Source organism: Diceros bicornis, chromosome 9 (genome assembly GCF_020826845.1).
Source record: "Diceros bicornis minor isolate mBicDic1 chromosome 9, mDicBic1.mat.cur, whole genome shotgun sequence".
Classification (NCBI taxonomy): Eukaryota; Metazoa; Chordata; class Mammalia; order Perissodactyla; family Rhinocerotidae; genus Diceros; species Diceros bicornis.
In genome coordinates this window covers 17958144-17978321 of record NC_080748.1, presented here as the reverse complement: position 1 = coordinate 17978321, position 20178 = coordinate 17958144, and the positions used below count along the sequence as shown (strand labels likewise).

Genomic DNA, 20178 nt, shown 5'->3' with positions numbered 1-20178 from the left:
GCCAGTTTGGAACCCTCTAAATATCATCAAGAGCAGAGATGCTACATTCTTCATCTTTGTGACTCTTAGAGACCAATGTTAAAGTATGCTTAGAAAAAGACTAGCATGAAATAAACACATCAACATGGTAAAGACAGTTATCTTTACATGGTTGTCTATGAGTGATTTTTTTCCCCCTTCTTTAAACTTTTTTGGCATTTTCTATATTTTCTACAAAGAGCACGTTTCTCTTCAGGAAGGAAGGAAGGAAGGGAAAAAGGAACAAAGAAAAGAAACCCTGCACTATGAGTCAAGAGGAGTGGATGGCAGATGAGTAGCAGAATGGAAGGAAGAAAGTTTTGGCAACTCTTGGAATGAAAGAAAAGATGAAGTGGACAACTTGAAGGGGGACTGAGCGGGTGGGGAAGACTTCCTCTGGCAGTGGATGCCACTAACCTGGGGAATGACGCTTGGATTTTCTTTTTAAGGTCTGTCACAAAATTCAGTGTGGAAAATTTACTTTTAAACTCTGGGAAATGGGGGCCAAGATGCTTTGGATAGGTAAGCAAGCTCAGAGACACAGAAGGAAGAGGTAATTAACAAAAATTTCTTTTTAATTATAAAAAGAATGGAATAGCTAACAGATGGTGCTGATATAGGTTATTTAAAGCTCTTTTCATTATTTATTTATTTATTTATTTTTTCCCCCAAAGCCCCAGTAGATAGTTGTATGTCATAGTTGCACAGCCTTCTAGTTGCTGTATGTGGGATGCAGCCTCAGCATGGCCAGAGAAGCGGTGCGTCAGTGCGTGCCCGGGATCCGAACCCGGGCCGCCAGCAGGGGAGCGCGCGCACTTAACCGCTAAGCCACGGGGCCGGCCCTAAAGCTCTTTTAAAAACACCAAAAACATGTTTTTATAAATGACACGAAATGCATACTCTGTGAATAACACTAAGTTCATCTGTACTGATATATCTTTATGGATGAGAGGCTATAAGAGTAGGCCAAAACTTAGCAGGTAAACTTTAGAGTGGGGAAATGGTCAATAATGCTCTTGCGGTTAAGAAAATTCCAAATCTATCTACAGCAACACACTATATAGTAAGAGAATGGTATTTAGACTGAGTTTTTGCTCTATCTACCATTTCTTAGTTAGCATGTCACTTAATTTCTATGGTCTGTCATTTTCCCAAATAAAAATCATTAATGGCTCTGTCTATTGACAAATCCCTTCACAATATGGCCCCAAACGGCCTTTTCAGCCTCATCTTCATACCATCTCCCCACACTATCCTGTGTTCCATCATACAGCACCATTTTCCATTCCCTGGACACATCACGTTGTGTTGTTCATCCACAGTGCTACCAACCCACTTACTGGCTTGGGAAAGATCTCGAACCATCCTTTCAAGTCCAACTAAAATTTATTTCTTCAGTTAGGCAGCCCCCTTCATTGAGCTCACATAGAATTTTTAATACACTTCAATGAAAATATTTATCATACTGTATTGTAATTATTTATAAATTCAATTGTGTGTACATTTTATGAAAAATTAGTCTAAAAGAATATAGCAAGATTACGAACAGTTCCATGTCACTCAGCAATAAGTCCATTAATAGAATTTTGTTTGCTCCTTATACTAAACAGCTTTTGATGCTGTAAAGGGAAATAAAGTACAGACATAAAAAACATATTTTGGAATTTGAAAATACCATACTTACAGACCTATTCCATAGAAATACCATCCTTTAATGCTGCTAGTGAAAAGGATGAATGGATGTGGTCATATACACAGTATATACCTTGAAATTAATCAACATCAATTAAATAAAAAATAGCAACTAGGTACATAAAATTGTATTAATGTGGATGCTCTAAATGGAATAGATAGAAGATATGATTCCTGCCCTCAAACCGTTTTTCTCTTATCTCAGAATATGGAACATCTAAAATTAAACTATTTTCTGAAATCTTTACAAAGTGACCTGTTACCAAGTGCAAAATATTAAGGCCATTCAAAAGAGTAAGTTAGGCCCTTTTATACCTCCATGTCTTGGTAATTTCTGTTATTACTCTGCACTTCCCTGCTCACCTGGTAAACTCCTAATCTCTCAAGACAATTCATCAGTAATCATTTCTATGAAGTTGACTCTGACCCACTAGGCTCAGAGTCAGTCACTCTCTCCTCTGTGCTCCTTTATGAACTATTACCTCCCTCTATGATAAGTGTTTATTTCTTTCCACTAGACCAGGTTTTTTCAACCTTGGTACTACCGACACTTTGGGCTGAATTGTTGTTGTTCTGAGGGAGCTCTCCTGCTCATGGTGGGATATGTTAGCAAAAGTCCTGGTTTCTCTCATCAGATGCCAGTGACCTCCAGCCCCGCTGAGAGCACTACACTAAACTATGTTCTGTTAGAAGGTAGAAACTGTCTCAATTTCTGAATCCAGCATCTACCACATGCATGGCATCTAGAAGATAGTCAATAAATGCTTTTAAATTAATAAGGTTACTCGATTCCTCTGAATCTGTTTAAAGCCTTCAATCTGAAGCTTCAACATAAAAACAGAGGTGTTGCTAAACCTTTGTTGATATGAAAATGCTATACAAAATCTTTAAAATGCATTTTATAAGCATATTTTATAATGTAGCATTTATATAATCTGTTTTAAATACGCTAAGAGACTATAAAAACCACAAGGTGAAGACAAGGCTATGATATTAAATATGACACTGGCACCAAAAAGAGCTGACAGATGATTCCTTGCATGTCCTCTTTCTCTCTCTCTCTTCTAAAAAATTTACATCATTAACTTTTCAATAAGTTATTTTAACCATAATCACATCATCTATTTTATTCTAAATATGGGTATCCAATTAATAATACACCAACTAAAATGGACTTATCAATGAACAATGATAAGACATTTGCTAGAGTTTCTACATAACACAGACAATAGGTTATTAGGGAAAAAACCAAATCATCTTTCTCAAATATTACAACTATAAACTCTTATAAAATGGAAGTCAGAAAAAAATGAAGTCATAATTTGAAGCTTCTTTCTCAACAACTGTACAGCTGCATTATTATTTTTTATTCTCAGTGCTTTTCTTATTTCTTGATGACTGCAAGTAGCACATTACAGTAGCTATGCATATACCATCAGAACTAATTTAATTCCAGATTCATTGCAGAGCTGCTTTTTATTCATCAAGGTCATATCTTGATGGCTTCACAAGCTTAGATAAATCAGGTGTTAAGCAGACACATCTCTGAGGAACCTAAGGATGTTCTCATTTGCAGTTCTCAGCATATCTTATTATTTATTGCCAAAGAAATGACTGATTAACTTTGTCATCTTTGCTCCATGTTTTTTTTTTTCCTCCAGCTGAAGCAGCCTGCCCTCTCCTTCGATGCCTTATCAGACCTATTTAAGATGATGTCTTTGATCACGGACATGAGGGGGCTTGAGATCTTAGGCTTTGATGAAACATTGTTCCACTATAATTTTATGGAAGGGAAACAGAGGTCTAAATGATAACTGACAGTCAACAAAGAAAACCAAACTTATTAAGATTTTGTGCTATTCTTTGAGAGCATAATCTTTTAAGCACCAGAAATGCACAAGAAGTTGACTAGTCTAGATTTTATTTAAACATATAAATAATATACAAAACCCTCCTTTTTCAATTATTTCCTTATTAGTTAATTTGCTCTGAAGAAGAAAATCCTGCAGGTCAGAAGATGCATTTAGGAGCTTAAAAATATTTTCCTTATATTTTTCCATTGCTATGGTCTGTAAAATTCCTTGTAAACAGTTAAATTTGTACTTGTATGAGATTTTACTATCAGAAAACACCTAAATAACACACTCAATACATACAAAATTAGAAGATTAAACATTAGGAAAAAAAATTACATGCCTCTAGGTTTTTATTAATCATATTCCAACACCAGAGGCTGAAAGTATATCAAATCACACCAAATCTTTTGCACATGACAACCTCATAAATTATTCAATTCATTAGTATTACTAAGAAGCATGAAAAACTCTATCAGTGTTAAGGATGTTTTCCCAACCAAAAAAAGGTCAACCAAAAGTTTTAATAATGAAATTGAAGGGAAAACTTTTCAAAGTAAATATAAAATAAAATTATTGTCCTTTATGTCTCCTTGAAAATATAGTCAATTCTGATTATTTGCTCTTTTAAGAAAACACTGTTAATATATTTTTTTGGTGGCTCCAAATAAATTGCCTGAAAAGAATGTCATGAAATCCAAATTATGGTTAAATGTTTCTGCCCACGACATAAAAGTTTAACTATAATTTAATGTAAAATGTTTGACTGAATTTAGGGAAAAACCACGTGATTCAAAACATTTTTATTAAAACATTAATTCTGCTAATTCAGTTTCACTTCTATTACATTAGTATAGGCTCACATTCTTGAAACATAATGTACTACAGGAACAGAGAGACCTGACCAGCATTCATATCCCAGGGATTGCTTTGATGGCCATGTAAATATTCCCTATTTAAGTAATTTAAGGTTACTCCCTCAGCTTGTACAACTTGTTTAAACAACTTGTGGAAACTTTGATCACTGATTCAAATACTTCTAGCCATAGTGATAGTTCCATTCATAAGATATTCTCTTGTTCCTAAAACAGTTTTGTTGCTACAATGTGGAGAAATATAAAACATCTTCTTCACCAAAAATTACAGCAGAATTTCTGTGCATTTAATGCTTAACTTTCAAGATAGAATTTATAGGAAATTGAAATACTATAATTATTTAATATAGAGTTAGAAACAAATTGAATTTCAATTTGTTATGAAAGCTCTCTCAAAATTTGTAGGTTTGTGCTATAAATATACCCTTTATCTATGTCTACATAAACCGAAACATTCAATCATTTGGATGTTGGCCTACACACTGCCAGACTTTAAGGTACTTAAACACATTCACACGTTTAATGGTAGGCTGAGTGGCCCGATGGTGGGCTGAGTCGTTTTACTTTTATGAATGTTCTGGCAATATGTGAACACAAAGCTTTCTTTAAAATACACAAAATATGTTTTCAATTAAATTTTTCAGCATCTATTTTTATTGGATGAAGTGCTTTGTAATAATTACTGACATTTACGTCCTATTTCTTCTGAAGAAAACTTTATACATAGGTTAGAAGGCACATTGAGAGTTTGGAAGAAGCGACAATACTACATTTTTCTCTTGGCAGTTTGTAATCCTCCTTCTACTTCTATGTACAGATCACTCTAGGGAGTACTTTCCACTCAGCCTCTTCACATCCTCCCTATTTTACTCCCTACTCTCTATCCACTTCCAAAGTCCACAGATGTGAACTGTGATGAATGTTGAAGAGATGTGCTCTAGAATTTTTTTAGAGGTAGAATTGTTTTAGTTCTCTTTTGTCTTCCACTACACAACGTTAACCCTGAGAATAACCATGGAGTAATTCGGGTAAGGGTACCATGTAGATTTCTTGAATATTTTATGGTATACATGTGGTCATTGTTCTAGATATGTATAAAAATAAAAACATGACCCTCTTTCCTTTTATCAAGAATCCAACTCAAGAGGGATAATAGGTTCTGAATACTGCTGATGATCCAGTATTTAAAATTCATAAACCACTACATATTTTAAAATACACTTATACCACACACTGAGGATATTTAGAATCATGTACATCTCTTATCTATTTCAAAATTAGACTATTATTTTTTAGTTTAGGTTCATTAATGATAGTTACTATGTTACTAAACCACGACTATTAGTCTTAAAAAGATTTTAAGGTGAAAAATTTTAAAATTTTTTTCTGATAGGCTTTGACACTGGTTTAATAATCAAGATATTTTACAAATTAAACATACAAAGTAAAGTATACACTTTTATAGACAACCAAATGAATTATTTTTCTAACAGACCCTTTTTTAGAGCAACCCGTAGAGTGCTGGATGTAGTATAATGTGGCTCCTATATCATTAAAGCTTTGGCAACACAGTGTCACTAATAACATCACTCCAGCCTAACCTGTTATGAATTGCCTCTAGATGTTTCTAATTTCAAATGAGATGAATTGAAGATGAATTGGTGAAAAAGTCTAAATTATTGGGTATATAAAATGAAGTTTTAATAATTTTAAATTTATATTATAAAGCATGCCACTTTAAGTAGGTATTTCTAAGACTCTCTTCTATAGAACGTAAAGATAATATCTCATGATATGATAATAATTATCATAAAGATAAAATCTATTTCATTTTAAGTTGGTGCTAAATCCTTAGGTGCTAAAATCCTTAGGTAATCTTCTGAGTTGTTTAAAGAAATCCCCTACAATACAGGCCAACTATAATTTTTTTCCTAGCATATTCTTTCCTGTAGTTACTTTTACTGTAAAGTTACTTTGTAACTTTATCTTAAGTATAATAGTTTCATATGAAATCCTCATGTATTTATTTAATTATTCTTTGAGGCTTACTAAGTTCCAGTTACAGTCATGTGCCGCATAACAACATTTCAGTAAACAACAGACCACATATACAACTATAGTCCCGTAAGATTAGTACCATATAGCCTAGGTGTGCAGTCGGCTATACCATCTAGGTTTGTGTAAGTACACTCTGCGATGTTCACACAACGACGAAATCACCTAAGGATGCATTTCTCAGAACACATCCCCATTGTTAAGTGATGCGTGACTGTATAACAATTCACAGACTATTTGCACAACAAATTTTAAAAGCTTTGCATATTTTTCTTTTTATTAGGATTAAATATTTTCTCTGAATGGTATTATATGTTATAAACTATGGTAAATTTTAAAACAGATGGCTCGTTTATTACTCTCAAATAAATGAAAATATAATAAAAACACAAGTAACTAAGAACAAAAGTGGTTAATAACAAAAATATATGAATAGTGTTCATTAATGATATTTTCCGAGTGTATATGGTTTATAAAATTCTGATATGATCAATCAAACTTAAACTTGTTAGAGCATTTGAAAATGGGTCAGTAGGCAAATAGTTCTGTGTATGCTTCTTAGTGGACAGCAATCTAAAATAGCAGCATTTGTATTAAATTACAAAAAATATTTTGCTGTTTACTATTTAGTGTACATTTTATAAAGTATAATTTAGGGAACAATTCTACTATAGCGTGATAGTTGATATCTTTAATGTGTAACGGTCTTTTTCAGATGTATTTGCAACTCATTGGAGGGTTGGGAATTTAAATGGGCATATTGTAGCAGGATTTATTTTACTTTATTTTTTTAGAGAATAGAACAGAATGGAACAAGATTAAAACAGAGAATGTCATGCAACGAAATTATTAATAAGACACTTGTTTCTATTAAATACAGAAGTATGTGCATGTATATATGTATATACACAAACAGTATACATATGTATATATATTTCAGGTATATATGTATATTCACATAGTATACATGTGTGTATATAGACATACACACACACATTATACATAAAAATATACAAATCTGAGTACATGATTACAACAGTATATATTTTTTTCACCTTGGGTCTTGGTCACCAGAGTTTGAAAGACACTGAAAAAGAAACTGATTTTACTCTTGTTTAAGGCTGTATGAGTAGAATGTTAGATAATAACCAACTACGTAGAGTCTTTTAATCTATTAAAAAGCAGTTAAAGAGTCTAAAATACATCAAGAGGGGGAAATAACGGGTTGATTGAGTGTAACTTAAATGATGCTGAAGTATCCTTGAATGGATGAAGCAGAACAGAATATTTTTGACTTATGACATGGAGAATTTTAAAGGCTAGTGAAAAAAAAAGAATTATCATCCACAAAGAGTCACCTCATATCCAGAATGATTTTTGTTTAAGAAGCACTGGTACTAACCATACTCTATTGCAGCTTTGAGCAATGCTTCCGCATGAGTGGAGCCAAATGCATTACGAACAAATCGTCTTCTTCGACGAAGATCATCTTCCCAGTAATCCAAACGCCAGAAATCATGCAATTGGCTAACAATGGGGAAATAAAGAAACAATAATCACCATTAATAACAATGTATAACTGGAAATACATTTTTTCCATAAAATTAAAGCTTTATTTCTTTGGTCTCATTGGAAAATTAAGAATTTTTGAGATAGTTATATTGTATACAATTGTGTTTGTATACATATGTTTCCTCTACAAATGAACAAAACTTAACATAGTAACATTCTCATATTTTAGGCACTATAACACTCAGCTTTGCTTTCTTTCCAATTTTCTTCCTTCTACTAAAAATGTTAATCATGGGGAATTTAGTAATAAATGCAGCATCAAATTACAAGTATTAATGGCACAGTTTGCATTCTTTTACACTGTTTTTAACAAGGCTGGTAAATCACAAGATAGACTTCACTACAAATAGTTTGCAATTTAATGACCACGGTTTCTTAGTAGACTGAATTAAGAACTATAAAATATTGCCCACTTGGATTTGGTGGAACAATGATTAAAATAATGTGCTGAAATATTCATTGAAATAATTCCCTATTGCCCACAGCAACCTGAGAAAAGTGCAATTTTATCCATTATTAATAAATACTGAATTAGAGCCGCAAAAATTCCAGTATGTGGTAATCGTCTTCGTAAATTATTATTCCAACGCTAACAGAGTCCTTGGATGATTTTATAGCTTTCAGCTAATATAAACCATGAACAATCATGGCCATCATTGAGTAACATTGTATAAACCATGTTATACTCTAAACCAATATTAAAAATCCACGACATATTTCAGAAACTACTGAAATATGTTTATTGTATATCAATGGAACATTTCATGACATCATTTTTGTTTTCAATTTAACTTCAATAAACATCGGTAATAAATGCCACTGCTTGTGAAGTCTGTTTTTCTCTATATAGTTTTTGGAGTAATATACTCAAAAGATAATATTCTAATTTTCCTGAGCAGCACTAGTCATAAAAACTTATAAAATGCTTTCATACAAGTTTTGATTTCATTTTAATATTTTATTGTAAAAGAACACTATGTCTGATTAAGGCAGGGACTGTATATGTTTTGTTCATCATTATACCTAGCATAATGTCTGGCACATACTCTATTTTTAATAAATATTCAATGAATTAATTAAAACAATTGTTTCACTTGTAAATCATTGAAATCAATGATTTACTTTTGAAAAATATTTTAGATTTTACGGCTATACAATTTTGTTTTCTAAAACTTAATTATAAAAGAACATAATGTAAGTGATATATAAAAATGTTAAAATAAGCATTTGAATTATATTTTAATACATCTGTTTTCATAAAAATCATAATTATAATAACTTTATTTTTCTATCAAAATAATGATTACCTGATGAATAATTGTTACAAGTATATACCTCCGTCATTAATTAAAAATAGCATGGCTTCTTTCCTTACAAATACAGACTAATCCTAGTGGTTTAAGCTAGACCATGCTAAATTCTTGCTATAAAGATTTCCCTTAACAGTATGCTAAAATTAAGTAACTGAATTCACCAGGAGAGACCACAGAGCTAATATTTTCTCAAATTTCTAACCATAGACATACTTTTCTCTATTCCTCCCATTAAGTACAACTGAAAAACTCTGGACACTACATAAAGAACAAATATAACAAGTCTCTGAAAGGTGGAGAGCAGAAGGCAGACTGGCTAAGAACCGAGGGGCCTAAGGAACAACGTAGTGATGAGTTCCCTGGGTTGTCTTTTTGTCTCATATATCCTAGACTTGAGGGAAAGGGGCTAGCAACCCAGATAGGCCAATGGTTGCAGGCCAAAAAAAAAAGCCCGCAACAAAAGCCTGCTTTTTCTAGCCAAAGGACCAGGAAAGGGTTAGCCTAGGAAGACAGAAAACTTATAGACAACAATTGCTGTACTCTAGTCAATCACCAGAGAGAAATTGCAGCTCCACCCTATCTACACCAGCCCCACCCTATCTACACCAGCCCCACCCTATCTACACCAGCCCCAACCTACCTACACCAGCCCTACCCTATCTACACAGGCCCCACACTATCTACACCAGCCCCACCCTATCTACACAAGCAATGGAGGAGTGCGGAGCCTGGATATGAAGCCTCATGAAGGGATGATGCGTTGCCCTAACATCTTCACTGGGGTGGTATCACAGAAGGCCAACTAGAGTGCCAGGACTTTCATCTCTGCTGGCTGGTAACAAGGTGCCCCATCCACCCTCAAGGAGTCAAAGGAGACCATGTGGAGAGTCTGGTTTGCATCCCCACTGGACAGTAATGAGGCATTTTTCCCTCTCCTCACAGGCGTGGTGTCAGAGGAGGCATAGTGGAGAGTCAGGACTTTCACCAGGGACCAACAGCAATGAGGCCACCCCCACCAGTGGATGCCACATGGGGAGCTGGAACTCTGCCCCTGCCAGGCAGCGATGAGGAGCCACCCCTCCTTGAATGTCAATGGAGGGGAAGTGGGGAACCTAGGTTTCTACCTCCACCTGGCAGTGAAGAGGCAGTGCTCCCTACTTCTCTGTCAGAGAAAGTTAACTAAAACACAAGGTTTAAATGAGACAAAAATACCTCAGAAAATAATAAGAAAATGTCCAGGTTTCACTCTGAAATCACTTGTCATACCAAGAACCTGGAAGATCTTGAACAGGATGTAAACAGACCATCAACAGATGTCAATGCTGAGATGACAGGGATGTTAGAATTTTCTGACAAGGATTTTAACCAACGATAAATAGAGAATGCTTCAATGAGTGCTGATAAACATGCTTGAAACAAATTAAAAAATAGAAAGCCCAGCAAAGAAACAAAAAGTCTCAGCAAAAAAAAATAGAAGATATAAAGTACCAAATGGAAATTTTAGAACTGACAAATACAATGACCAAAATAAAAAGTTCAGTGGATGGGCTCAACAGGAGAATGCAGGGCACAGAAAAGAGAATTACCTAAGTAGAAGACAGAACAACAGAAATTCCCCAGTCTGAACAACAGTTAGAAAATAGATTTAAAAAACTGAACAGAGCCTCAGGGATTTATGATTCTAAAATCTAACATTTGGGTCATTGGAGTTCTGGAAGGAGATGAGAAAGAGAGCGGGGCTGAAATAAGTACCTGAAAAAATAACAGCTGAATACTTCCCCAATTTTGCAAAAACCTACAAAGGTACACATTTAAAAAGCAGATTCAACTCCAAACATGATAAACACAAAAAATTCATGCTGAGACACATCATAATTAAACTTCTGAAAATTAAGGACAAAGAAAAACCTAAAACGTAGACAGAGAAAAATGACATCTTACTGACAGAGGTACAACAATTAGAGTGACAGCATATTTCATATTAAAAGCTATGGTGGCCAGAAGAAGTGGCAAAATATTTGTTATGTGCTGAAAGTAAGGAAGTGTCATCCCAGAACCCTACACCCAGTGAAAATATCCTTCAGGAATAAAGGAGAAATGAAGATATTTTCAGATGAAGGATATGAAAGTATTTGTTGCCATCAGAGCTAGTCTAGAAGAATGGCTAAAGGCAGAAAAGTAACATTAAAATTATGCATTTACTAAAAATTTCTGTTGATATTATCCACTTTATTGTTTTTGAAATGTGTTTTATGCAACAGACAAATAGTTTTGTTTTGTTTTGTCACAGAGCACAGCGTTTGCCATTTTTATGTAGTTTGTAATACACTTTCTTCCAGTCTCTTCTTTTTGTAACTGTCCCAGGAATTATACTAACTTAGACATCTCCATTTGATTCTGCATCAGTAGTATGCATTCATTTTAGATATAAAACTGTGTCCAACTTATTTTTTCAAACTACAGAAAAGACTTAATTGCAAATAAAATAATAATAAGCATTTCAATGTAATTACCAAAGTTTACAAAAATATCATTCTAATTCCTGCTTTCTCATAAAATATTCAAACACAGTACAATGCTAAAAAAAAAGTCACAGCGGCTAAATCAAAATGGAATTTAAAAAAAATGTTCCCATAACCCACAGGAAGGCAGAAAAAACAAAACAGAGCAGAAAAAAAAAAAAAAAAACGGAGAAAAAATGGAAAAGAAAAAATAATGCTTCAAAAAGAATGTTGTCTACAAGAAATCCACTTCAAATATAACAATATAGGCAGGTTGAAAGTAAAAGGATAAAAAAGATATATCATTCAAACACTAATCAAAGGAAAGCAGGGGTAGCTGCACTAATCTTAGATAAACATATACTTCAGAGAAAATAAAATTACTAGAGAGAAAGAAAAACCTTATCTAATGATAGAAGGGTCAATCGACCAAGAAGATACAAGTCCCAAATGTGTATGCACCAAACAACAGAGTTGCAAAATAGATCAAGCAAAAACCTCACAGAACTGAAAGGAGAAATAGACAAATATACAACTATAGGGTTTATATATACAACCCTCTTTTCAACAAGTGATAGAATACCTAGGCAGAAAATCAGCAAAGATACAGCAGAATACAACAACACCATCAACCAACATTTTTAAAACACTCCAACCAACAGCAGAATACACATTGTTTTCAAGTGCCTGTGAAACATATGCCAAGACAGACCATATCTGAGGCCATAACACAAATCTAACAAATTTAAAAGAACTGAAATCACAAAGTGTGTTCTCCTACAAAAATCGAATAAAAATATAAATCAAAAATAGAACCACAACAGGAAAATCTCCAAACACTTGGAAACTAAAACAACACACTTCTAAATAATCCATAAGTCAAAAAAGATTCTCAAGAGAAACCAAAAAATACATTGAACTGAAGGAAAATTACAATAAAAATATCAAAATTTGTGGGGCACATCTAAAACAGTACTGGTATGGAAATTTATAGTACTTAATGCCTTAATCGGAAAAGATGAAATGTCTCAAATCAATAAACTTAACTCCCACTTTAAGAACATAGAAAAAGAAGAGTAAAGGAAGCAGAAGGAAGGAAAGAATAAAGATAAAAGTAGAAATCAATGAAACTGAAAAGAGAAAAAAAATAGAGAAAATCAGTAAAACAAAGAGCTGGTTCTCTGAAAAGTACAATAAAACTGACAAAGAAAAAAAGAGAAGATACAGATTACCAGTATCAGGAATGAAACAGGGGATACCACTACAGACCTGGAAGACATCAAAGGCATAATAAGGAAATACTATGAAAGACTCTACACACATAAATTTTTTTTTTTTTTTTGTGAGGAAGATCAGCCCTGAGCTAACATCCATGCTAATCCTCCTCTTTTTGCTGAGGAAGACCGGCTCTGAGCTAACATCTATTGCCAATCCTCTTCCTTTTTTTCCCCCAAAGCCCCGGTAGATAGTTGTATGTCATAGTTGCACATCCTGCTAGTTGCTGTATGTGGGACGCGGCCTCAGCATGGCTGGAGAAGCGGTGCGTCGGTGCGCGCCCAGGATCCGAACCCAGGCCACCAGCAGCGGAGGGCGCGCACTTAACCGCTAAGCCATGGGGCTGGCCCTACACACATAAATTTGACAGCTTAAACAAAATGGACCAATTCCTCACAAAATACCAACTACCATAACTCATTCAATATGAAATAGATAATATGAACAGCTCTATAAATATTAAGGAAACTTAATAAATTATTTAAAGCTCCCAAAAAATAATCTCCAGGCCCAGATGATTTCACTGGAAAATTCTATCAAATATTTATAGAAGAATTTTTCTTCTAAAAATTAGAAGAGGAAGAAACATTTCTCAATTAATTTTATAGCTAGTATCACACCAATACAAAAACCAAAGACAATACAAAAGAAGAAAACTACAGACCAATATCCCTTATAAACATAGACAGAAAAATCCTTAACAAACTATTAGCAAATAGAATTCAGGAATATATAATAAAAATTACACATGATGACCAAGTGGAGTTTGTTCCAGAGATGGAAGGCTGGTTCAACATTTGAAAATCAAAATCCACCATATTAACAGCTAAAGAAGAAAAACCATGTGATCATATTAATCAATATAGAAAGGAATTTGAAAAAATTCAATAGCCATTCATGATTATAAAATTCTTCAGAAAAACAGGAATAAAGGGCAACTTCCTCAATTTGATAAAAGCATCTACTAAAAACCTAGAGCTAAAATTATATTAAAGGTTAAAGACTAAATGCTTTTCCTTTAAAATGGGAATGAGGCAAAAATGTCTGCTCTCATTACTCTAATTCAGTATAGTACTGGAATTTCTAGTCAATGCAATAAGGCAAAAAGAGAGAAATAAAAGGAATATAGACAGCAAAGCGAGAAATAAGAATGTCCTTATTTGCAGAAGACATGACTGTCTATGTAGAAAATCACAAAAAATCTATCAAAAACTCCTAGATCTAATAAATGAGTTTAGCAAGGTCACAGGATAGAAGATAAACATACAAATATCAATTGTGTTTCAATATGCTAGCAATGAACACATGGACACTCAATAAAAATAAAATTTAAAATCACTAAAAAAGAGAGAAATACTTAGGTATAAATCTAGCAAAACATGTATAGGACTTGTGTAATGAAAACTACACAATACGGATGAAAGAAATCAAATAATATCTAAATAAAATGGAAAGGCATACCATGTTCATGGGCTGGAAGACTAAATACAGTAAAGATACCAATTCTCTCCAAATTCATAAACAAGTTTAATATAATTCCTATCAAAATTCCAGCAAGAGTTTTAGTAAATACAAACAAGATTATTCTAAAGTTTATATAATAGAAAGATAAAAGTGGGAGGAATCAGTCTACCTGATTTCAAGACATTTTATAGTTACAGCAATTAAGACTGTGTGACAAGGCCAAGGGACAGACACACAGATTAATGAAACAGAATAGAGAAATGAGAAATAGACACACACAAATTGTGCCCAACTGATTTTGGAAATTGGAAAACCAATTCAACAGAGGAAAGATAGCTTTTCAATGAATTATGCTGGAGCAAGTGAACATCCATAGGCAAAAAAGTAAACCCTGACTTAAATCTCACATCTTATAAAAAAATTAACTCAGAATGGATCAGAAACATAAATAATTCTAAAACTATAAAAAATTTAGGGAAAAAAAGGAGAAAATCTTTGGGATAGGGCTAGGTAGAGAGTTCTTAGACTTGACACTGAAACCAAAAGCATAAGCCATCAAAGGAAAAATTGATAACAGGACTTCATAGAAATTAAAAATATTGGCTTTACAAAAGAATGTTAAGAGGATGTAAAGAGTATGTGGTGAAAATAATTGCAAACCACATATCTGAAAAAGGACTCGAATTCTCAAACCCAACAGTAAAAAGCGAAGTACACAATTAGAATATGAGAAAAGACGTGGGACATTTCGCTGAAGAAGATATACAGAGGGCAAACGTACACAGAAAAAGATGTTCAACATCCTTAGTGATTAGAGATAGGCAAATTAAAACCACAGTGAGATATCAGTCCACTTTTATCAGAATTGCTGAAATAAAAAACAATGACATCACTCAATGGCGAGGATATGGAGAAACTGGATCACTCATTCATTGCTGGTGGGAATGCAAAATAGTATAGTCACTCTATGTACTCATATACAAAAATGTTTATAGCAGATTTATTTGTAATATCCATATATTAGAAATGACCCAGATGTCCTTAATAGGTAAATGGTTAAACAAATGTGGTACATCCCTACCATGGAATACTACTTGGCAATAAAATGAAATGGAATATTGATACACACAACAACCTGAATGAATCTCCACAGAATTAGGCTGAATGAAAAAAGAGTCCACAAAGCTTACATACAGTATGATTCCATTTGTATAACACTCTTGACATGACAAAATTACAGAAATGAATAACAGATTAATGTCTGCCAGGGGTTAAGGAAAAGGTGAAGTCAGCAGGGAGGTGTGTGCCACTATAAAAGAGCAACATGAGGGATCCTTGTGATAATGGAAATGTTCTGTACCTTGACTGTATCAATATCCTGGTTGCTATATTGTACTATGGTTTTGCACCACATTACCATTGGCAAAAACTGGGTAAAAGACACATGGGATCTCTCTGTCTTATTTCTTAAATTGCATGTGAATCTACAATTATCTCAAAATAAAGTTCAACTAAAAAATGTCTTCACCATATCAAGACTTCAATACATATGTAACATTTTCTATACTCACACATATAACGAAGTTATACAAATTATTTTTTTTAATTTCCAAATTCAGCATCCTATATTTCCGTGATATTTATTTACTTTTAATGATGAAAAACAAACTTTTCCTTTGCTATCTCTATTGCCTTAAAAAACCTGCATAAAGAGTAATCTTGGATCCTTACTCCTTGGGTTACTTTCTAGCCTAATTTGGGGATCAAATCAAGTACCTATACTCAGTCAACCAGCAATATTTATGGACACTTATGGTAGAATACTGCCTATGAGACAACCGATGTCAGGTATGGTATTGGGAGGGAAAATGATAAGGAATGCATCACTTTTCTCTATGTTTCCTGTGGGGGAGGAGGACACATCCAATTTTTTTTTTTTTCCTGAGGAAGATTTGGCCTGAGCTAACATCTGTGCCAGTCTTCCTCTATTTTGTATGTGAGTCACCACCACAGCGTGGCTAATGATGAGTGGTACAGGTCTGTGCCCAGGAACCGAACCAGAGCTGCTGAAGCAGAGTGAGCCGAACTTAACCACCAGGCCATGGGGCTGGCCCTGGACACATTCAATTTTGACTGCCTGCTTATTCCCTCCTATACTGGAGAGACACATAACAGCTATTAACCAAGTTCAATTAATAAATGACAGAGTAAATGATGCATCTCAATGGAAGTCCTTCTTTTCTCTAATATCACAAACTAGTTTAAATTGTGATTTGGAAAAATTGTATTCTGTCATACCTACTTAAAAAAAAATCACAATTGTTAATGTCAAAATCCACCAATATCCTGTTCATTTCAAATTTCTTTTCTAAGTGTTTTGTTCTATTTTAAATTATGTTTCTCCTTTACCTTTTCAGACTGAAAAAAGTCCTCATGCAAATTAAACAAGTAAATAATACACTTCTTGGTTCATAACATTAAATTTAAGTAAAAGTAACAATGAACAGTATTCATCTGCAGTTTCTAAAATCCTAAATCCATCCCCCACTTCTTTTTGGAGGGGCAGGGGTATGGTTTGGGAAACTTTGGATATTTGTTCTCTGATTTTTTTCTTCTGGTATTTTTCCCATTTTCTATGTGGAAATTATCTTAGATTATTGACAGTCAGTCTTCGATTATATTTGGGGTTTTCAATATTTAAACAGAAATAAACTCTTTTAAAGAGGCTCCTGTTCCTCCTGAACCATGCTTGTTTGTGTTTAGTTTAAAGATACTGGAACTGAGTATAGATGAAATAACAATAGGTACTGAGAGTTGTGATTTCTTTGCATCATCTTCTAAAATAACTGTTAGTCCCCAAGCAATAGGCAGATCCCATGGGTATCATTCACCTAGACTGTGATGGGAATGGTGCCTCTGAACTTCCAAAGTGTGCCAGCAGTACCTTCCCTGTTGCCCCCTCCCAAATCCACTACAGTGTGGCAAGAAGTAGTTTTCTAGCCTCTTCACCACTCTGTCATTTTTTTCCTTCCTTTCTCCAACCCCAGCAGAAACAGTGACTTCTATTTTATTTTTTTAAGTGTAATTACTTACTGAGAGATGGTCAATACTAGCAATAAAAATACTGGTTTGTTTTATAGATGTTCCATTCTGATAGTCTTAAAACCCTAATAAATGAGGTCCCTAGAAATGTGGAGATTATATTGATCCAAGAAAACTCTTCCACAAGAGGCCCGTATAAGCCTTTCTGTGGCTCTGGCCTTGTATAATCTGGGAGAAGCCATATTCCCGAAGAGTGGAGGAGAAAGCAAAGGGTAGAAGAAGGGACAAAGACCAGGGACAGATGGGACTAGAGGAAGTTCAGAAGAGGTTGATTATACAGGCTAATTAATTTGCAGAAAACTTAAAGTAATATTTTGCACCTACTGTGGACTTCTGGATCAACAGAGAGAAAGACTGACTTTTCCCTGCCATTGTGGGACTTGATGGAGGGGTTTAATATAACTAATGTTAGTAGTTAATAGCTTCGTAGACTACACCTCTGCTCCTTCTGGGTTGCTCTTCCTAACATCTGTCTCAGTTTCGTGTTATTCCTTTGCACTTGTGTTCTTTACATTTTTTTCATATGTGTTTTTCACCCACAATGGTTTCTTTTTTGTTGGCGTTTCCATTATATCTTCACAATTACGTTTTTAAAACTTCTCATAACTACTGAAAGTGATTTCTTTATTGAATTTCTGGCTGTGAGATTTATACTTTTTTTCCTGAAATTTTTGAAATCTGCTTTCCTGTATGACTTCTATCTAGCATTCCCATTATTAAAAAAAATGGGGTAATTTACTCATCACTAACCCATGGATGAGTTTTATGGGTCCACAAAGCTCCTGACATGGTATGCAAAATTGTGTGGGATATGTACATATGTATTTTGGGGGAGAGGTCCACAGTTTTAATAAAATTTTTCTCAAAATAGTTCTTATCCAAAAATGTTTAGAAATATTGTTAGATAGTATATAAATAATTCTCTTTTTGTGTCCTCATTTTTCTGGTGGATAATGCTGTTTACCAGCAAGTCAAGAGCCATTAGACGTTCTTCTGTGGGTAGAATGTGTCTGCGAAAGGCTTATGTTCCAACACCACTATATTTGGCATCTGGGCCAGGTTACCGATCTAGGAAATCATCACCCTGCTTTCTGTTCAAACTTCTACTCACTATTTTCTTCTCTCCTTCCTTCGATGTTTCCATTCAAAAAGATATTTACTGAACACTCATCCTGTGTTAGGCAATGTTCTTAGTGCTGAAGATACATTCTAGCAGCATAAGGTATATAATAAGATATATTCCTTTTCTTTTTTTCTCACTCACGTTCTTCACTCTGTTTACCCATTGAAATTCATCAACATACAAGCCCATAGACTCTTTAACTAAATTGCCCCTCTATGACTCTATTTAATATTTCAGCGTACTAAGATATACTTTGTCATATTCTTGTGTAATGTGAGCCACTCCAGAAAAGAACAATAGAGACTCCTCTAATAAGTTTTATTTAAGAGTAACTCTAGATGTGACTGTTATTAATAATTTGTAAGCAGGATCACAAAATTTTCCTCTGTGCTATGCCTATTTATGTCAGTATATTTTGAGTGCTCTGAGAATTTCATTTACTACGCTAAGTTAGGTTGACAAGCATTTCTTTTCACAAAGGAGGGCTAATTTAGATTTCCTGCACTTGGAGAGCAACCAGGTCAACACTTAGGGAGCCACCGTGCTATCATCTCCACACTTGTACAGGTAATCAGTCTGCACCAAAGCTCTGCTTGCAGTTGCTAGTTTATAATCTCATGCATGATACCTCTAGTGACGTCAACTAGGAGTGTGAATATGATATCATATGTATTATTTTCATTTATTTATTTATTCTGGTCTTTATAGCTTTGTTTTTGCCTTTCATGACTAAATTACAGAAACACTGACTATCATACGTATGTTTTGTTCATGAGTGTGGTTTTTATAAGTACACTGCATAATTGCTGGAAAAGAGTAGGTAAACAGCCAGTAATTAATGAAGGGAAGATCCCCAGTTAGGTTCTATTATGATAATTAATGTTACTATTGATGTAATGGTGTTCATTAAATGGATTTTGGTGTTATTTTAGCACAAATAGAGTTCAGGAAATCATAATTATTCTCCATGAAATTTTTTTATAATTACATTTTAGACTTATGAGAATGCACTCAATTTTCTTAAAAGGGATCCCTCCTCCCCTTCCAGGAACGGATCACCTTCATAAGCTGGGGGGAAAACTGAATTTACTTGGTAAAGCATGACTGAACTATTAATTGGTTACCTGGTATTTGGTAACAAAAACTATCCAATGAAACAGAGTAAAGAATGAAAGGAACAAAGGAATATTTTGCTAAAAACATACTCAAAATATAACGAGAACTTGAATTTCTACTTGGCTAAAGAATTGGTGGTAATCATTGAGGTCAGGACCTTTGTGCATGATTTCTAACTCTACCAAGATCAAATGAATACACAAATATTAACCTGACAGA

At 34.1% G+C, this 20178-nt stretch overlaps 1 protein-coding gene across 6 annotated transcripts in view; it reads right to left on the bottom strand.

Annotated features, from left to right (window-relative positions):
• Positions 1–20178, bottom strand: part of NBEA (neurobeachin) — a 696720-nt gene that overhangs the window by 221548 nt on the left and 454994 nt on the right. For all 6 annotated transcript variants that reach the window (XM_058547999.1, XM_058548001.1, XM_058548000.1 and 3 more), the window contains one exon: positions 7896–8020. In XM_058547999.1, the coding sequence (XP_058403982.1) occupies positions 7896–8020 (125 nt within the window). The remainder of the gene's footprint in view (positions 1–7895; positions 8021–20178) is intronic.